This window comes from Ovis canadensis, chromosome 2, assembly GCF_042477335.2.
Source record: "Ovis canadensis isolate MfBH-ARS-UI-01 breed Bighorn chromosome 2, ARS-UI_OviCan_v2, whole genome shotgun sequence".
Classification (NCBI taxonomy): Eukaryota; Metazoa; Chordata; class Mammalia; order Artiodactyla; family Bovidae; genus Ovis; species Ovis canadensis.
The window spans coordinates 51,321,927-51,338,004 of NC_091246.1; the positions used below are offsets into that span (position 1 = coordinate 51,321,927).

General features: G+C 52.2%; 1 protein-coding gene across 1 annotated transcript in view; it reads left to right on the forward strand.

The window, feature by feature from the left end:
* Nucleotides 1-6,881, forward strand: part of SHB (SH2 domain containing adaptor protein B) — a 134,910-nt gene extending 128,029 nt beyond the window's left edge. The window contains exon 6 of the mRNA XM_069576129.1: nt 6,030-6,881. Within this exon, the coding sequence (XP_069432230.1) occupies nt 6,030-6,213 (184 nt within the window). The 3' untranslated portion in view covers nt 6,214-6,881. The remainder of the gene's footprint in view (nt 1-6,029) is intronic.
* The last annotated feature ends 9,197 nt before the right edge of the window (nt 6,882-16,078 follow it).

Sequence of the window (16,078 nt, forward strand, 5' to 3'; positions counted from 1 at the left end):
TGTGACGTCTCTCACTGGCTTGAGAACTTCCGCGCTGGAGGAACCCCCTCTACCTTTTCCAGACAAGCATGCTGAGGCCCAGGGAGAGGGGACCTGCCCAGCCAATGACATAAGTGGGATCAGAGTTTGAACCCAGGCATCTGACTTCAGTCCAGCCATCACCATCAACCCGATGTGCTTCAAACACTAAAGGGTGTTCGTATCCCTAGGAAAGTCCTCTTTCCTCTTCCTAAAGCTCTGAAACATTTCACATGTCACCCTTCGCTCTGCATCCACATCTCCCCTTGTAGTTTTCGTGTGCTCTTGCTGAAGCCTATGTAGGGACACCAACCAGAGGAATTACAAAAGTCATCCAAACATCATTACCCTCCCAGTCACACACCTCCAGCGATGGGAGGCTCACTTCCTCAGCTGCCTGGATCATTGCAGTCTTCCTGTCTAACACTTTATTAGTCTGCTCCTGAGAAAATTGCCCCCGATGGGTTCATTCTGACCCACCTGTTGCATTTTGTGGCACAAAACAACCCTTGCTGCAAAAGGCATCGGCTGGCTCTCCTTCCCCCTGGAGATGGCTTTTCATCGTGATTTACTGAAGATCTCACCCTGAGCCGCCAACTTAGAGCTTGAGAAATGCCTGGGCTTCTTGGGGAGGCTAGTCACTGCCAATGCATTTATTGAAAGTCTGATTATTTGGTTGTAAATCAAGTCATTTGGCTCAGCGGTGTTCACATTTAGATGTTTGTGCTCTATAACTTGGTGCATGTGTTTTTGGCTTGTCCCCCTGAAGGCGATTTCAGAAGGCGTGTGACCTCGTAAACCCCTTCCCCCAGCTCCCTCGACCCCTAGAACGTCTCAGCTGGAAGGGGCCTTCACGCCCCCCACCCCATGCATGGCACAGCTGGAGAACCCCACCACATGGCTATAAGGACTCAGAAAGCCCTGGTGTTCTCTCACTGCAGTTCAGGCAGATTGCTTCTCCCTCTGGCCCTTGGTGTTCTTGCAGATAATGTCAGCCCTCCCAGCTTCTTTGTGAAGCCACAGGTTTGTCCAGTCACCGACCAAGGGCAGTGACAATCACGTTGCACATATTTGTTCTGCCAGGCTCCCTGGCCCCAAGCGGGAAGTTCAAAGCTTGTGCAGGGCCAACCTGCACGCGCAAAGTCCTCAGGAGATGTCACCCCAGTGCCTTTCCCCTGAAGGCCCCCATCACTGGAGGTCTGGGTGGTTTCTCCCACAGCAGCTCCGTGGAGCATGCTTCTCTGCAGACACTCAAGAGTGTTTCTGGAGAGGCTTGCTCACAGGTGTGATGAGGAGGAAAAGTGTCTTCTCTGTAGACACTTTTCTCTGTAGACATCTCCCTGGAGGTCAGAGAGCAGATGTGCTGAGGCAGCGTTGCCTCAGGAAGTACCTGTCATGTAGGCCCCGAGGTGCCCATAGAGGCATACAGCCTCCTTCAGCCTTGGTTTCCCCCTCTGTCAACAACGGTAGTTACACCAAGCAAAGTGTCAGCCTTGCTGCAGGCTTAAATGAGATAGCCTGTGGCGGCAGCTCGGTGCACAGTGGGGTTGAGCCTTTATTCTGCAGGGTCCCAAGGACACCCCTGGATGCTCTTGAGCTGAGGGACAATGTCCTGGAGCATCTCCATGAAGAGAGCAGCTCGCCAACTACCTTTCAAAAGAGGTAGCCCTGGGATCACACCTCTGAGCGTGGATTCCTGTAACCAGGTCTTACACACTAATCCCAAAGGACAATTTCCTCAACTTCTCCCACATAAATATTATATCAAGTATTTTTTAAGTCATTTCATCATGAAAAGAAGCGATTTAACATAACTATTACCCAAGATTCTTCATGAAATATGCATCAAGCAATTAGGTCTAAAAGCGTGAGGTGAGGCCTCGCACCCTGCTCGGGCCGGCAGCTGCGGGCTGAGTGATGTTTTATTAAAGCCCATGATTATGAGACGAGGTGGGGCCTGTTATTAGGCCTGACGCGCTAGGCACGTTTGATAATCCCGGTTACAAGGAGGTGCTTTTTGTGATGGTAATGAGCGATCTGAACACCCTGACAGCCCCAGCATCCCCAGCCTCCACCAGCCTTACAAGACTCATTAGACAGGTCACCCGCTGGAGACACCCCTAATTGTGACTTAGCTCTCACAGGATGTCCTATCAAAGGAGACAGGACTGACGCAGGAGCTTGGCAGGAGGTGGCAGCCTGTCTGAGCTCCCCAGGGACCCATGCCTTCTCAGAAGCCATGACGGGGAGGTGGCCAGGCCTGGAACCAGCCCTGGATGCATGGTCCCTAGGCTACTTCTTGCTCCTAAAGCCCCACACATCCCCGTGCATGCTGGGTATCCGATGTACCCTCCATTCTCCAAGAATTTTAATCTTGTGCTGGATTTCCTCCTCTGAGTTGGCAGTTATTAAAATCATCCCTGGCAGCTGTTTTTAAATCTTCAGCTGTCGTTAGGTGGCATCTCACTCGTGGGGACCTTGTGACCGATCAGGATATATCACTGCATCACACCTCCTGGGTGTGTGTTGACAAGGCTCTGCCCATCGTTTGCGTTAAGTTGGGGTTTGACAGATTGTCTCAGAAAGAAAGCCCCGCTCACCTCTCGAGGCCCACCAACTCTGTGATGGTCCCTCCGTGGCTGGGGACTCCACTGGTCAGGACACACCATCCCCGGTCCCCGGGACGGCCATTTACTGCCAGCCCCTGTGCTGCTCTGATCCACTGTTACCAGCAGGATGGGTGCCATGGGAACTGAGGCTGGCAGTCAAGAATTCACCTGCTCAGGGTCTGATGCCTCTCACTCGCCCCCTGGCTGGCCTCACGGGGAGTGTTGGGGGCTAGGTTGGGCCCTCTTCTGGAGCTCACGGTGCTGAGGTCAGGAGCATGGGTTCTGGGAAAGGCCCCCGGGGAGGGAAGCAGCAGCAGCTGATGGCTGCGTGACCCCCAGTCAGCTACCTCCTGTCTGGAGCTTCAGTGCTGGGCACATGGCCTGGCTCACAGGAAGTGCCCAGGAAACATCAGCCCTGAGAGCCATCCAGGCCAGCGCCCTGTGAGAATGGGACTGGAGGCCAAGAGCAGCAGTGGAGGGGGCATGAGGCTGACTTGATCCCTTCCTGCAGGAAGCCCTCACCTCATGGGCAGCAGATTATGCTCTTAGACATGGAATCTAGGACCTTAGATCTAGAAGCGCCCTCAGAGGCCATGCAGTTAGCCTTCCCGTGTGTCCAGTATGGGTAGAGACAGAGCCCAGTAGGGCCCAAGGAGAGCCTGAGGTCCAGAGAACCAAAGGGTGCAGTGCATGAGCCCAAGGGGAAGGGCTGTTCCTGCAGGGACTCCAGCCTGAGGGCCAGCTCATGGGCCTTTCTCCCTCTGCCGGGGACAGTCAGGCCCTGGATTCCAGGGTCACAGGCCTGAGTTCGCTGCCTTGAGCTCTGGACTTTGTGACCGCCTACCCCTCAGCATAGCCCAGCTCAGGGTTATAAACTAGTATGTATTGAAATACCAGCATCAGAGGAAAAACCAGTGGGCCTGGAGAGTCAGGAAGGACTGCAGGGAGGTCCCAGTGCCTGCCTATGTATGTTGAGATGGAGACATCAGTATGGAGTTCCTAGTATGTGGTGACCTCGAGAGCCTTCGATCTGGGAACAGAGGAGCTTCAGCCTCCTTTTCTGGCTCTGTCCTGTTGCCAACATCCCTGCCCACTTTCCTCACTGAATGTTTTCAGAACAACTGGTGTGAAAATATCCTGATAAGCCATATGAGTTATTTTCTTTAACCTCCTTAGATAGTAAATCGGTTCCCCTAGCGACCTCATACCCACAATGCCATGAAAGCTTTGGCGTTCAGGCCAGCTCACAGCTAGTTGTTGAGATCTAACACACCCTGTGCTTTGTAGCACCAGCTGCAAAGCCCAAAATATCACCCAGGCAGAGGGCATGACATATCCAAGGCCACACCCACCCACCCAGGTCACTCACCTCTGCTCCAGCCCTGTTGCCCCCATACCCACCCACCCCTTTTTCAGGTAAAACTGAGCACGTGGCCTCCAAGACTACAAGGCTTCTTAACTGTCCCCAGTTTTATTAGCCATACAATTTCAGCCCTGTATTCAAGCAGTTACAGACTCTTCTAGGCCAGCACAGATTTGCCGTCTCTCCACGGAGGTGGGTAGCAGGTAGCTGAGTCTTGGGCTCAGAGGGAGTTGCTCGTATTTTAAAGCGCGCACCGGCTTAAGCAAGTGCGCCTCCTGCTTCTCAGATGAGGCAATTCTCCAGTGAAATGACCCTTCACTGAGGAGCAGAGCTTGCCACAGGCTCTGTAATTAGAACATTGTCAGCCTTAAAAAATCTTGATTTAAATTTCAGTTCTTTACAGGAATTATTCTCTCTTGAAACATAATTGCTCTCCGAACGATTTCCTTTAAGCTGAGGGTGACATCTCTAAATACATTATTATGAGCAGATGTATTACTCAGTGCCTGCACTTCATTAAGCATTTGCTCTCCCCATCTGAAAATGGTCCTGGAGTCCAAATTGATGCATTAATAGAGCAGGCACCGGTAAGGGAGGAGAACCCAGTCCTGGATGGAAGAGATGTGGGAACAGCTGAAACGAGAACCAAAGCTCAGAAGGGCTGCAGGCTGCACACCTGTGTCCACACAGCGCTCTTGGCCTCGCCTGGGATGGGCTTGGTCTCCTGGAAGCTGGCCCCTAGGGCTGCTCACAAAGGACGGGCTCTGGAGAAGGCGCAGGAGGTCAGAGCCCCAGCTTTCTCACTAAGTGACTCAGTAAATTTGGACTGTGTTTTGGAAACCAGGCATCCACAGGTGTGGTGGCTAGGCCAGGCTTGGAGCTGAGTGAGCAGGGAAAGGGCAGCCTAAGCAAAGGTGGGTTAACTGGGGGTTAGTGACCCGATGTGGTCAGAGTCCTCAGTGGAAGGTAGGAGAGGTCCACTTGGGCCAGGCAGAAGTGGCACCCCACCCAGCATGCATGTCATGGGCTCAGGGCTCTGCTTTGATCTCCGAGGAACCCACCCACTGCCCGTTTCAGCAGATGCTAAGCATGGTGGGCACAGAGCCTGCACCCTGCTCTGGAGCTCCCAGGGGAATCGAGAAGATGGATAAGTAATTACAGTTCAGGAAGGCAAGTGCTGATGGAGGCATTATATCCTCGGTGCCGTGGGAGGAAGGAAGGAGCTCTGCCAGTGGGAACTTGGAAGACTTCCTGGCAGAGGAGACATTCAAGGCTGGGCCTTGGAGGAGGCAGGCAGGGTTTACTGAGCAGAGAGAGGAAGCACCAAGAGGAGATGGCCAGCGTTGGGGAAAAGCTGGGGAGCACACCTCCCCACGTTCCATTGGCTACAACTAGTCACATGACAGCAGTGGGTGCAAGGGAGGCTGGGAAATGTAGTCTCAGGCTGGGCAGCCCCTTCCTGCTGACAGTTTGTATTATTGAAGGGAGAGCATCAGTTTTTTGGAAACAATTCACCTGTCATCCTGCCACACTGTAAATTGGGAGTGATAACCCCTGACACGGTGCTTGCCAGGCAAGGCTTTTTAAATTCTCCTCTGCATCAGTAATAGGGAGAGGAGCCAAGTTTGGGGGTTCGCTTGTTTTCCTGAGGAGGTCCCTCAAAATCTCCTGAGTTTTGACGACTCTCCTGCAGCCGTGTCTGTTGCTAGGATTGAGGGGCCCTCGGGTGAGGCCACATTTCAGCTGGGCCTGGGCTCCATTCCTGGCTGGGAGAGGGGCAGCTCAGGGCTGTTTCTTGTCTGTCCCAGGCAGCAAGGAGTCTTCCACACCTCAACAGGAGGTTGGCCAGAGGGAGAGCCCTCTCGGGTAATGAGTGTGAATTCATGACAAACTGGTTCAGGGCAGAAGCGAGAGGCTCTCTAGGAACTGCTCTCCTGAGGGACCCTCGGCCCTCCCACCCCCTCCCTCCCCGGAGCAGCGTGGCGGCCTCGGCCTTCCTCATTCTGCGGATCCTAACCACCTCTGCGCTTTGTTCACAGGAGCAACCAGGGCTTCATGCACATGAAACTGGCCAAAACCAAAGAGAAATACGTCCTGGGTCAGAACAGCCCCCCGTTCGACAGTGTCCCAGAGGTCATCCACTACTACACCACCAGGAAGCTGCCCATCAAAGGCGCCGAGCACTTGTCCCTCCTCTACCCCGTGGCTGTGCGGACCCTGTGAGCCCCGCCCCGCCGAGCCGGGGCGCAGACGTGGAGCCGGTGGCCCCCGGCCGCTGTTGCCCGCCGTGTCCAGTTTGTGTCGTGTGTATGGTACTAGCACACCACTGCATGTCTTAGAATGCTGTCGCCACTCGCGGGGGGCTGGAGAAGGCCTGGATAAAGACTGAAGGACAGCCAGCGAGCCACCCCAGCCCCCACCCCCCACCCCCCTCTTCGAGTTTCTGTGAATTAAAATATTTGCAAATCCAAAGAGATGCCTTCCAGGATGAACAAAGGAGAGCAGCTCCGAGGGGCGGGGGCGGCAGCTCCCGGGTCGCGGCTCTTTGTTCTCCGGCCGTCAGGAATTCACACCTGTGTACCGGGCCCCCGTTTTTCCCACCGGGCCCCTCCTGGTGCTGGGAGCCAAGTGCTGATGTTTTGAGAGCCCAGAAGGCCCCGGAGTCCCACCTCCCTTCTGGTGTGTGTGTGTCAGTGTGTGTGTGTGTGTGTGTATGCACGCGTGTGAGCACATTGGTGGGAGAACACGACCACACACAGATGTAAGCCTGCTAATCCACTTCTAGTCACTCAGTGTAATCATTAGGAGATCTCCAAGGGATCGTTGTGCAGTCAAAAAAGGATTCAATTATTTATGAATAGGGTGTGTAAATAAAATAGTCATTTAATATATATTCTTATCCCTTTTTTTTTTTTTTTTTTTAATATATTGCAGTGGGTCTCTGAGGGGGGTTAAGTGCTTACCTGTGAGTTTCGTTCCCAGAGCAAGGTGCAACTCCTCTGGGCACGTGGGAAGGAGGCAGAGCCCCCAGCTCAGGGCAGAGGGGTTTTCTTTGCACCCTTGAGAGTCAACCTACAGGAAGGGGCATTCAGGCTCCAGCAGTGGTAGCCCCCAATGTTGACCCAGCGTCCACGCTCCCTCTGCATACAGCCACCCCGTGATGGCAAGTGTGTGTTAACCCCACAGGTGCACAGCACCCAGCAGTTCATAAAGTGCTCTCACCGTCCACTGGGGTCAGTGCTACCCCATGAGCACTTCACACGTGGGGAAAGGGAGGCTCAGAGAAGGAGCGTGCTTTGTCCAAGTTCACAGTCCACAAGCAGAGGAGGCCCTTGAGCCAGTTCTTTGTCTCTTGCTGTCACCCTGCTCCTGGAGGAAGGCAAATCCTGACCTCTCTGGGGACATGGAGTCCTCTTGGCCATCTGCACTACCTCCACACAGAGGAGCATCTTCATACACACCCACACTCCACCGCCATCTTGCCCCCGCCCTTCACAGGAGCCAGATCCTTCAAGACAGAGCAGACAGTGAGGTTGCTGTTACTCTTACCTTTACTTTTCCTCTGACCCACCCACTCCCATAGCACAGTTAAAAGCAATGGAAGAAACAAGCTCATGGAATAGCATGAAAGGCATGGCTTCCACCTACTGAAGGAGGTGCGAGGGGTCCAGATACATCACGAGTTTCAGCACCTTCACCAAGCTCATGTCATCCTGCCTGCCAATGGGCTAAGAGGAATGGAAGTCTGGTCACCATCGTCTCCAGTAGGAGGGGGCTGAATTCAGCTTGAACATCACCAGCACTGCCAGGCCTTCGAGATGCTCCCGACTCACTGTTCAGATAAGAGATGGAGGCCTCATGAGAGGAGAGGACTTGCCCTGGCTGCCCGTTAAGCCAATGCAAAGCAGGACTAGAAGCCAGCCATGTCCCTTTAGGTGTCTGGTGGATTTTAGCAGGCTATGGCCAAAGCTGTTCCCTTAGCACCTGCTTCCTGCCCAGTTCAGCCAATCAGGTCAGTCTCCTGAATCCTTGTCTCAGTCCAGGCAGCCCCAGCCCCTCCCATCCATAAATCCCACAGGTCCATCTGCCTCATGATTGCCTCATTGCCTGTGACCTGGGCCTAGTCTCCAACACTTCAACCCTGACCTTTCCTTTGCTCTTTCCAAAACATCCTTTGAGGCTACAGTACCTAGAGTGGTTCACGCTTTCCTCTTTTTTTTTTTTCCCTAGTGAATGAGAAAATGAGTGAAGCGTTGGCACTTGTCCAAACAGAGGTGCCAAAGGAGAGTGGATCCCTAGGACCCAGTTAGAGATTGGAGACAGGGGAGGTAGCCCGCGGAGTAGGGCGTGGGGATGAACCTCACAGCAGCCCCTCCTCCACCAGCAAATCCAGATTTCCTCCAGGGCCCTTCCTAAGACCCACAGGTCAGGGAGTACAGGAGCCCACGAGCATTCTCACCGAACAGACTTCTCAGAAAAGGCTCCACCCCATGGTCTGAGGGAAAAAAGGCTGCTTCACCCTCTGTTCTTGCCTTTACTCTTTTAAGGGATCCCTGGGCCCTGCCTCCATCTTCCTGAGGTTTCCCTGGGAAGCCCAGCCTCCAGCTCCCCTTGGGGACTGAGGTCGGCAGAGGAGCCAGTTGACAGGATGGGAGCTGCTAAAAGGAATTTTTTTCCTTAATTTTATGAACCTCTCCCTCTTCTTCCTCTGATTGTGACTGTTTCCTCTGGCGGCGTGTATTCATGTTTTCTTGGACATCTAACAATTGAAACAGCTTTTCCCTTTCAGAAACACTCACATTCAGGTTATTGGCGTTGGTTTGGGTTTTGTTTTGGCTTTTTTTTTTTTTTCATCTGCTGCCAATTAATGAGGGGGAAAATGAGCTGGATTTCTTAGAGGGGAAAAAAAAAAAAAAGCTCCCTGCCACACAATATCCCGCCTCAGCATTTTGTCTCAGAGCACAGCCTCCAACCCCTAACAGGCTGCATTGCTCAGAGCCACAGGACTGCTGGGGCTTTTCCCCTCCTTTTCTTTCCCTCCATTGCTGGCTTCATTATTGACCATAATGCCCCAACCACTTCAGCAGTAATGTCCTTGAGCCCCGAGGAGTCAAGGCCTTTGGGGCAGCCCCTCCAGAGCAAGATGGCGACCCAGAAAGAAAGGAGGCTTTGTGGGGAGAGAGGGCCCACCTGCCTGTCAGGAGACAGGCTCACAGAGCCACCCTTCTAAAGAAAGAGGTGAAAAGGCCCCTCTTCAGAAGGCTGGGCCAATCCCAGCTGAGCTGTGCCTCCCCTCCCAGAGCGGCTCTGGTGGGCAGACAGAGGGCCGTCTTCCAGCGGGGCAGACAGAGGGCCGTCTTCCAGCGGGGCAGACAGAGGGCCGTCTTCCAGCGGGGGCCTGGGAATCAACAGGCGTAGCCCTTGGTGGGCGTTCTGCTTCTGCAGTCACAGGCCCCGGAGGTAGCCTGTGTAAGATCCAGAACACCGAGCTCTGACCAGCTCTCCAATACACACTCGGGGAAGCCGTTGTTGTCACTTGATCAAGGGCCCAGCAGGGACAGACAGCCAGGCTTACCATGTGCTCTCACAGACCCCAAGGACAGTGCCTGCAGAAACGGGCAGACAGGGCAGGCTGGCGTTTGGAGTTGGCCCATCGATGCCCGTGAAGGGTCCTGGCTGGATCAGATGGTCATCCAGCAAGCTGCCACATCTGTTCTTTTACCTTCCACCAGCGATTACTGACAGAGACAAATGGGGCAAGTTGTCCAGTGGAACCAGCACAACCCAGAGCCCAGATGCAGGAGCACCTTCCAGAACCCCACAGAGACCCACTCAGGCACCCCCTGGGCATGGACAGCCCCCAGCCTCTCCCCTTCTCCTCGGGGCTGTTGTGTCACTGCCAGGAGCCTTGTGACCACCACCTCCTGCTGAAAGTGTCCTGTAAAGATCTAACTCTGTGTGATGAACTGTATGATAATGTATATTTAATGTGAACCTTTTAATATACACGTGTTTTGTTTAAACTGTACCTCACTGAGCCTGCATGTTTTCTTTCTTTCAAATGCAAACGTGTGCCGGGGGTCTAGTTTGATTGCCTTCTTCTTGCCGAAGTTGAAGTTCTGCCATCATTCCCCAAAGATGGATCGTTACAGGAAAAAAAGGAAACTTCTTGCTTCCTAATTAGGAGGAAGCTAGAGCCCTAATGAGCTCGTTAAGTGAAAACAAATTAATTTGTTCAGCAAACATTTGTTGAGTCCTTGGGCCTGGTGGCTACAGAGAACAGAACCCAACCCCTGCCCTCAGGAAGTGTCCAGTGTGGGGGAAAACAGGCAACTACACGTGATGCAATAGAGGTGGGCTGGGGGTGGGGGGCAGATGCGGGGCGATTGAGTCTGTTTGCAGCAGTCAGGAAAAGTCGTGCCTTGGAGGATGAGCCTGAAAGCCTGGTAATCCCAGCAGAGGTAACAGGTGGGGGTCACAGTGTAGCGCAGCCTGCATAGTAGGAGATGGCGAGGCCTCTGGGCCTCTGAGGGCTTCATCCTGTGGAGGCAAGGAGAGGGGCGTTCATCACTCGTAGCAGGAAGCCATTCTTGGTCTTCCTGAAGACTGAGAGATGCTGGCCCGCTGAGGGCTTCCCTGGTAACTCGGGCAGTCAAGAACCTACCTGCAATGCGAGAGACCTGGGTTTGATCCATGGGTCAGGAAGATCACCTGGAAAAGGGAATAGGAACCCACTCCGGTATTCTCACTTAGAGAATTTCATGGATAGAGGAGCCTGGCGGGCTACAACCCGTGGGGTCACAGAGTCGGACACAACTGAGCGACTAGCACTCACACTTTTTGCATTCCAGGAGAGGCAGGTAGGATACGACTGGCATTCAGTCTCCCATTGTTTGTTCCCGGGTCATGATCGTGATGACGTCCTTACGCAGCCTGAGACGCGGAGGCCTAGAAGGTCTGCAGCCCGAGCTCCTTCCTCCCTCACGGGTCACCTGAGGAGGCCAGGGACCTCCCCACCCCGCACCTCCCACCCCAGCTCGCCTGGAAGCCTGCTCTGGAGTGGAGCCCCACCCCCAACTGGCCCTCGGGAACTCCCTACCTCTCCCTCCCTCCCAAGGTTGTGGCCCTCTGTCCCCTGCTCCCCCAGGTCTCAGGCCTTGATTCCATATTCCAATCCCCAGGTCCAACTCCTGAGCCCATCAGAGCACACCCCTCCCCACCACACACACGCAGGGCTTGCGGTGGGAGGCCCATGTTCAAGGGAGGGCAAAGCCCTGGCATGTCCCCGGGCCCAACACTGGCAAACCCCAGTGCTCTGAAACCAGGGATATTTCCTGAAGAGAGGAGAAAATGTCTCTGGTGGTCACTTCTAAATGCCTATTTCATGTTTGGGGGAGTTTTTAAATTTCTGTTTTGGTTCAGTTTAACAAATATTGAGGATAAAACAGGACCTGGAAAGAGCTGGTGAGCAGGAGCAAGGTGAGCCCAGGTAACATGTTCCTTAACTAGTCGACAGAAAATGGTGGGCGAACTGACGCCTGCCTCCCTGCATCTCTGCACAGGGACCAGCATCAAGGGCCAGAGACTGAGGTTCACAGAGGGATAGGAGGCCGCTCAGAGCCACACAGCGAGTCCATCTCCACATGCCACGGGTGTTTGAGGGTGGCCAGCTCAGAGTGTTAACCTTGGCTGGTGTAGCAGCTCTGGGAAGACTGGGGTAGGGGTGGGGGTTTTTCTAGGACAGTTTGTGAGCCAATTCCTTCTCTCTTGCTCCCTCCTGAGTGGGAGTGTCCCAGCCTGCGTTTACTAGTATCATCTCTGGCTTTGGGGGACAATTTTGAAGGGACCATGATCTGGCTGGGTGGCAAGAAGTCACCAGTGTGGTTTTGGCGCCCTCATGTGGTTATCTTCAGCATCGCAGCCAGTCTCAGCGGGAAGGGAAGGCAGCTCCAAGTCGACTGGCCTGTTACACAGACAGAAACTAAAGCCCAGGCTCTTGTGCTTGCCAGCTGTGTGACCTGAGCAACGTGTAAAAAGCTTCCATTTTCTCCACTGTAAAGTGGCATGAGAAGTGACCTCACGGGGTTACTGCAAAGATTACACGCAATGTTGGATAAACACCGTTCACATGTCTTAGCTTTCGTCAACCTACAGACAGCATCAGCTAGGATGAGAACAAGGTGTGTTTTCAGCAAAGGCAGCATTCATTACAGCCACAGAATTTCAAAGGAAAGAGGATCTGGGGTTATAGGAAGGCTTCCTGTAGGAGGTGACAGAGGAGTCCACTTTACAAATTAAAAGTGCCCCAGCACTACTGAACATCACGAAGGATCAGTGCTCAAGATCATTTTCCTGTCCGGACTGAAGTCCAGAATTGCTCTCTTCATTCCCCTACCTCTGCGTCTTCTGCTGTCCCATCTTTGTGTATTTAAATTAATGCTACCATACTATATTATTTAAATAATAAGCAGCTGTTGTGTTTACCATTTAAATAGTTAGCACATCCATTTATTGTCTTTGCTGTTTAAGTATCAAATCCATGCAGTGTCTTGACTGTTTATTAAACATATATTATGTCCATTATTTATCTGTCTCTACCCACTAGAATGTGGACTCCACACAAGCAGAAGTCGAGGAGAGCTCCTGACACATAGTAGGTGCTTGATAAGTATTTGTTCAATGACATAACAATGATAAAACTTCCCATATATGGGGGGTGTACTGTGTGTGCCCTTCACGTTGTGCACACACCAGGCTGTAGGCCTGTAGGTCTAGGACTCAAACCTGGGTCTGCTGATCTTGCAACCTGCGACATCTGCTTCAGTGGGTCCCACCTTTGCCTCGTCATATAGTTCACCCATGCCTCTTGTAAATTACAAATTCCTAAGCCCTTCTTTCGGAGAAGGCAATGGCACCCCACTCCAGTACTCTTGCCTGAAAAATCCCACGGACGGAGGAGCCTGGTGGGCTGCAGTCCATGGGGTCGCTAAGACAGACACAACTGAGCGACTTCACTTTCACTTGTCACTTTCATGCATTGGAAAAGGAAATGGCAACCCACTCCAGTGTTCTTGCCTGGAGAATCCCAGGGATAGGGGAGCCTGGTGGGCTGCCATCTATGGGGTCGCACAGAGTCGGACACGACTAAAACGACTTAGCAGCAGCAGCAGCAGCAGTAAGCCCTTCTTTTGGGAGAGTTTGAGCCAGTAGGCCTTGAGGGCACGAGGAGCCTGTGTTGGTAACAAGCTACTCAGGTGTCTTATGATTAGAGCGTCCTGGGTGAAGGGCCAGTCTCCCTGCTGCTCTGCAGCTCACCATCCATAGATTCTTCCCCAAGTGCCAGGTGCAAGTTACTCAACAGTGCTTCTGTTCTCAAAGATGGTGGGAAGTGGTGCCGCCCAGCCTCACCTCTTGATACCTACTAAACTTAAGCAGGTCACAGGACTTCCCTGCGTACACAAATCACATGAAAACCAGAGGGGATAGCTATCGCGTCACTGCTTGGAAAACTCAAAGACTGTTGTGCAAATGTTTGATGTTGTTTTATTGACTCAGCCCTTGCCAGATAGAAATGTGTTTGTATTTCACAAATATGTGTCACTTGGATACAAAGTAAGGTGTCCCAGGATCCCACCCCAAGGTCAACAATGTTCTGAGCTCTGAGGGCTACCAGGGACCATAGGCTCTGCTTGGAGATGTGACTGGGAGAAAAGCAAAGCTGGGGGACAGGGATGAGGTCAAGAAGAATGAGAAGCCTGCTGTCTCCTTCCTTACACACTCCTTCCTGTCCCATGCTTTTTCTGGAGCCCACCTTGTTTTAAGTCCTAGTTATGTTTTGTGGGTCATCTCTTCCAGGTAGCCTTCCCTGATTGTAACTAGGGCATTTTCATTCTTCTATGGACATTCACAGTGTTTGTTTCAATATGTCTGTTTCAAGCCCTGCTCATTTCTTGTTAAGACTAAACCCCAATTTCCTCTCTGGGCTGCATTCCTGAGCCCTGCCATTGGGGAATTCAAACTTTAGGTTACTAAAATTTTCAAACTTTAAGTTACTATTATGGGTCAGAATATCAGTTTAGAGCTGTTGTTTCTCTGACGTGTCTAAAAAGAACCACCTGAGGCTTGTGTTTGAGCTAGAGAGGCCAACAAGCCTCTCCCCTGGAAATTCTGATTTCATAGTGCATCTGCTAGGATCTAACTTTTTGATCTATAAAATGCATACAAGTCACAAAGGATAGCCCTGTGAGGGAGCTCTATGTCAGGTAGTGAGGTCAGAAAGAGCAGCAAGAAGCCTCTGCATAAGCTGAGCAGTGACGGGTGAATACAACTTTGTCATGAAGCAGGCAGAGCCTTTGAGGAGCAAAGGACAAAATGTACGTGGTTCTAAGACAAGTCAAAGAATGCAGGGAGGTGAAAGTTCAGGGAAGGGACCCAGAAGTGGCTGGCCTGCGGCTGGAGCCTGGGGATGTGTAGGGGAGTGGCCAGAAAGGGAAAGAAAAGTCACTGACCCCTTGCTAGGGACAGAGCTGGTGACCATATCTGTGCAGAGCCTCTCCAGGTAGCCAAGGCATCACTGATGACAGCTTGCATAAAGCCATTTTTGTGGACATACTAGTCAAGGCTATGGTTTTTCCAGTAGTCATGTATGGATGTGAGAGTTGGACTGTGAAGAAGGCTGAGCGCCGCAGAATTGATGCTTTTGAACTGTGGTGTTGGAGAAGACTCTTGAGAGTCCTTTGGGCTGCAAGGAGATCCAACCAGTCCATTCTGAAGGAGATCAACCCTGGGATTTCTTTGGAAGGAATGATGCTAAAGCTGAAACTCCAGTACTTTGGCCACCTCATGAGAAGAGTTGACTCATTGGAAAAGACTCTGATGCGGGGAGGGATTGAGGGCAGGAGAAGAAGGGGATGACCAAGGATGAGATGGCTGGATGGCATCATGGACTCGATGAACATGAGTCTGAGTGAACTCCGGGAGTTGGTGATGGACAGGGAGGCCTGGCGTGCTGCGATTCATGGGGTCACAAAGAGTCGGACACGACTGAGCGACTGAACTGAACTGAACTGAAGGGCCCATAAGCACACTAGACAAGTTTATAGAAAGCATTTTAATGGGAGGTTGCAGGGGGAGTAGAGGGTGCTTAAGCAAAGATTCATCGGCAACACTCCCAAGGCCCTTTTTCCAAGAACCCAGACCCTCTGCACCAGCATTTCATTTGGGGAAACACCCTTTATGTCAAGCACTGAATTGGAGGGTCAGAAACGTCAGACAGCTGTGCCCTAGCAGAAAAGGGAGACAGCTTCACAAATGATTGTCACATAAACAGATATTAGAAGCGCCCCAAACTGTGTGCGATGGGCAGGGCAAGGGCAACCACGTCTGCCCAGGTTAATAAGACATGCTTTTCCCGGGAGAAGGCAGAGGGCCTTAAAGGGTTAACATGTTTGACTACTGAAAGTCAATGATGAAAGAGGGAGAAAGGTTTAAGAAACAAGGGTTTGCAACACACTGAGAGACTGCGCAACGCCGAAGCACAGAATGAAGCTAGAGATGAGGTGGACAGATAGTAAAGGGGCAGGACACCAAGAACCCATGAGCCAAGTTAAGGAGTTTGGATTTGTTGCGGAAACAAGATGGGGCCCTTAGAAGTTTTTAAGCTGAAAGTGAAGTCGTTCAGTTGTGTCCAACTCTTTGCGACCCCATGGACTGTGGCCTATCAGGCTCCTCCGTCCATGGGATTTTCCAGGCAAGAGTGCTGGAGTGGATTGCCTTTCCTTCTTCAAGGGATCTTCCCAACCCAGGAATTGAACCCGGGTCTCCCGCAGACACTTTACCATCTGAGCTACCAGGGAAGCGGAGGAGTTGAGAGATAATCAAAACTGGGTTAGACACAGGGGGCCTAGCCTGACACCCTGTGACGACCTAGAGGGGTGGAAGAGGATGAGGGAAGGAAGCTCAAGAGGGAAGCTATAAATATATATGTTTATCTACATATTTATAGCTGATTTGCATTGTTATATGGCATGAATCAATACAACACTGTAAAGCAATTATCCTCCAATTTAAAAACATTTTAAGTGAAAAA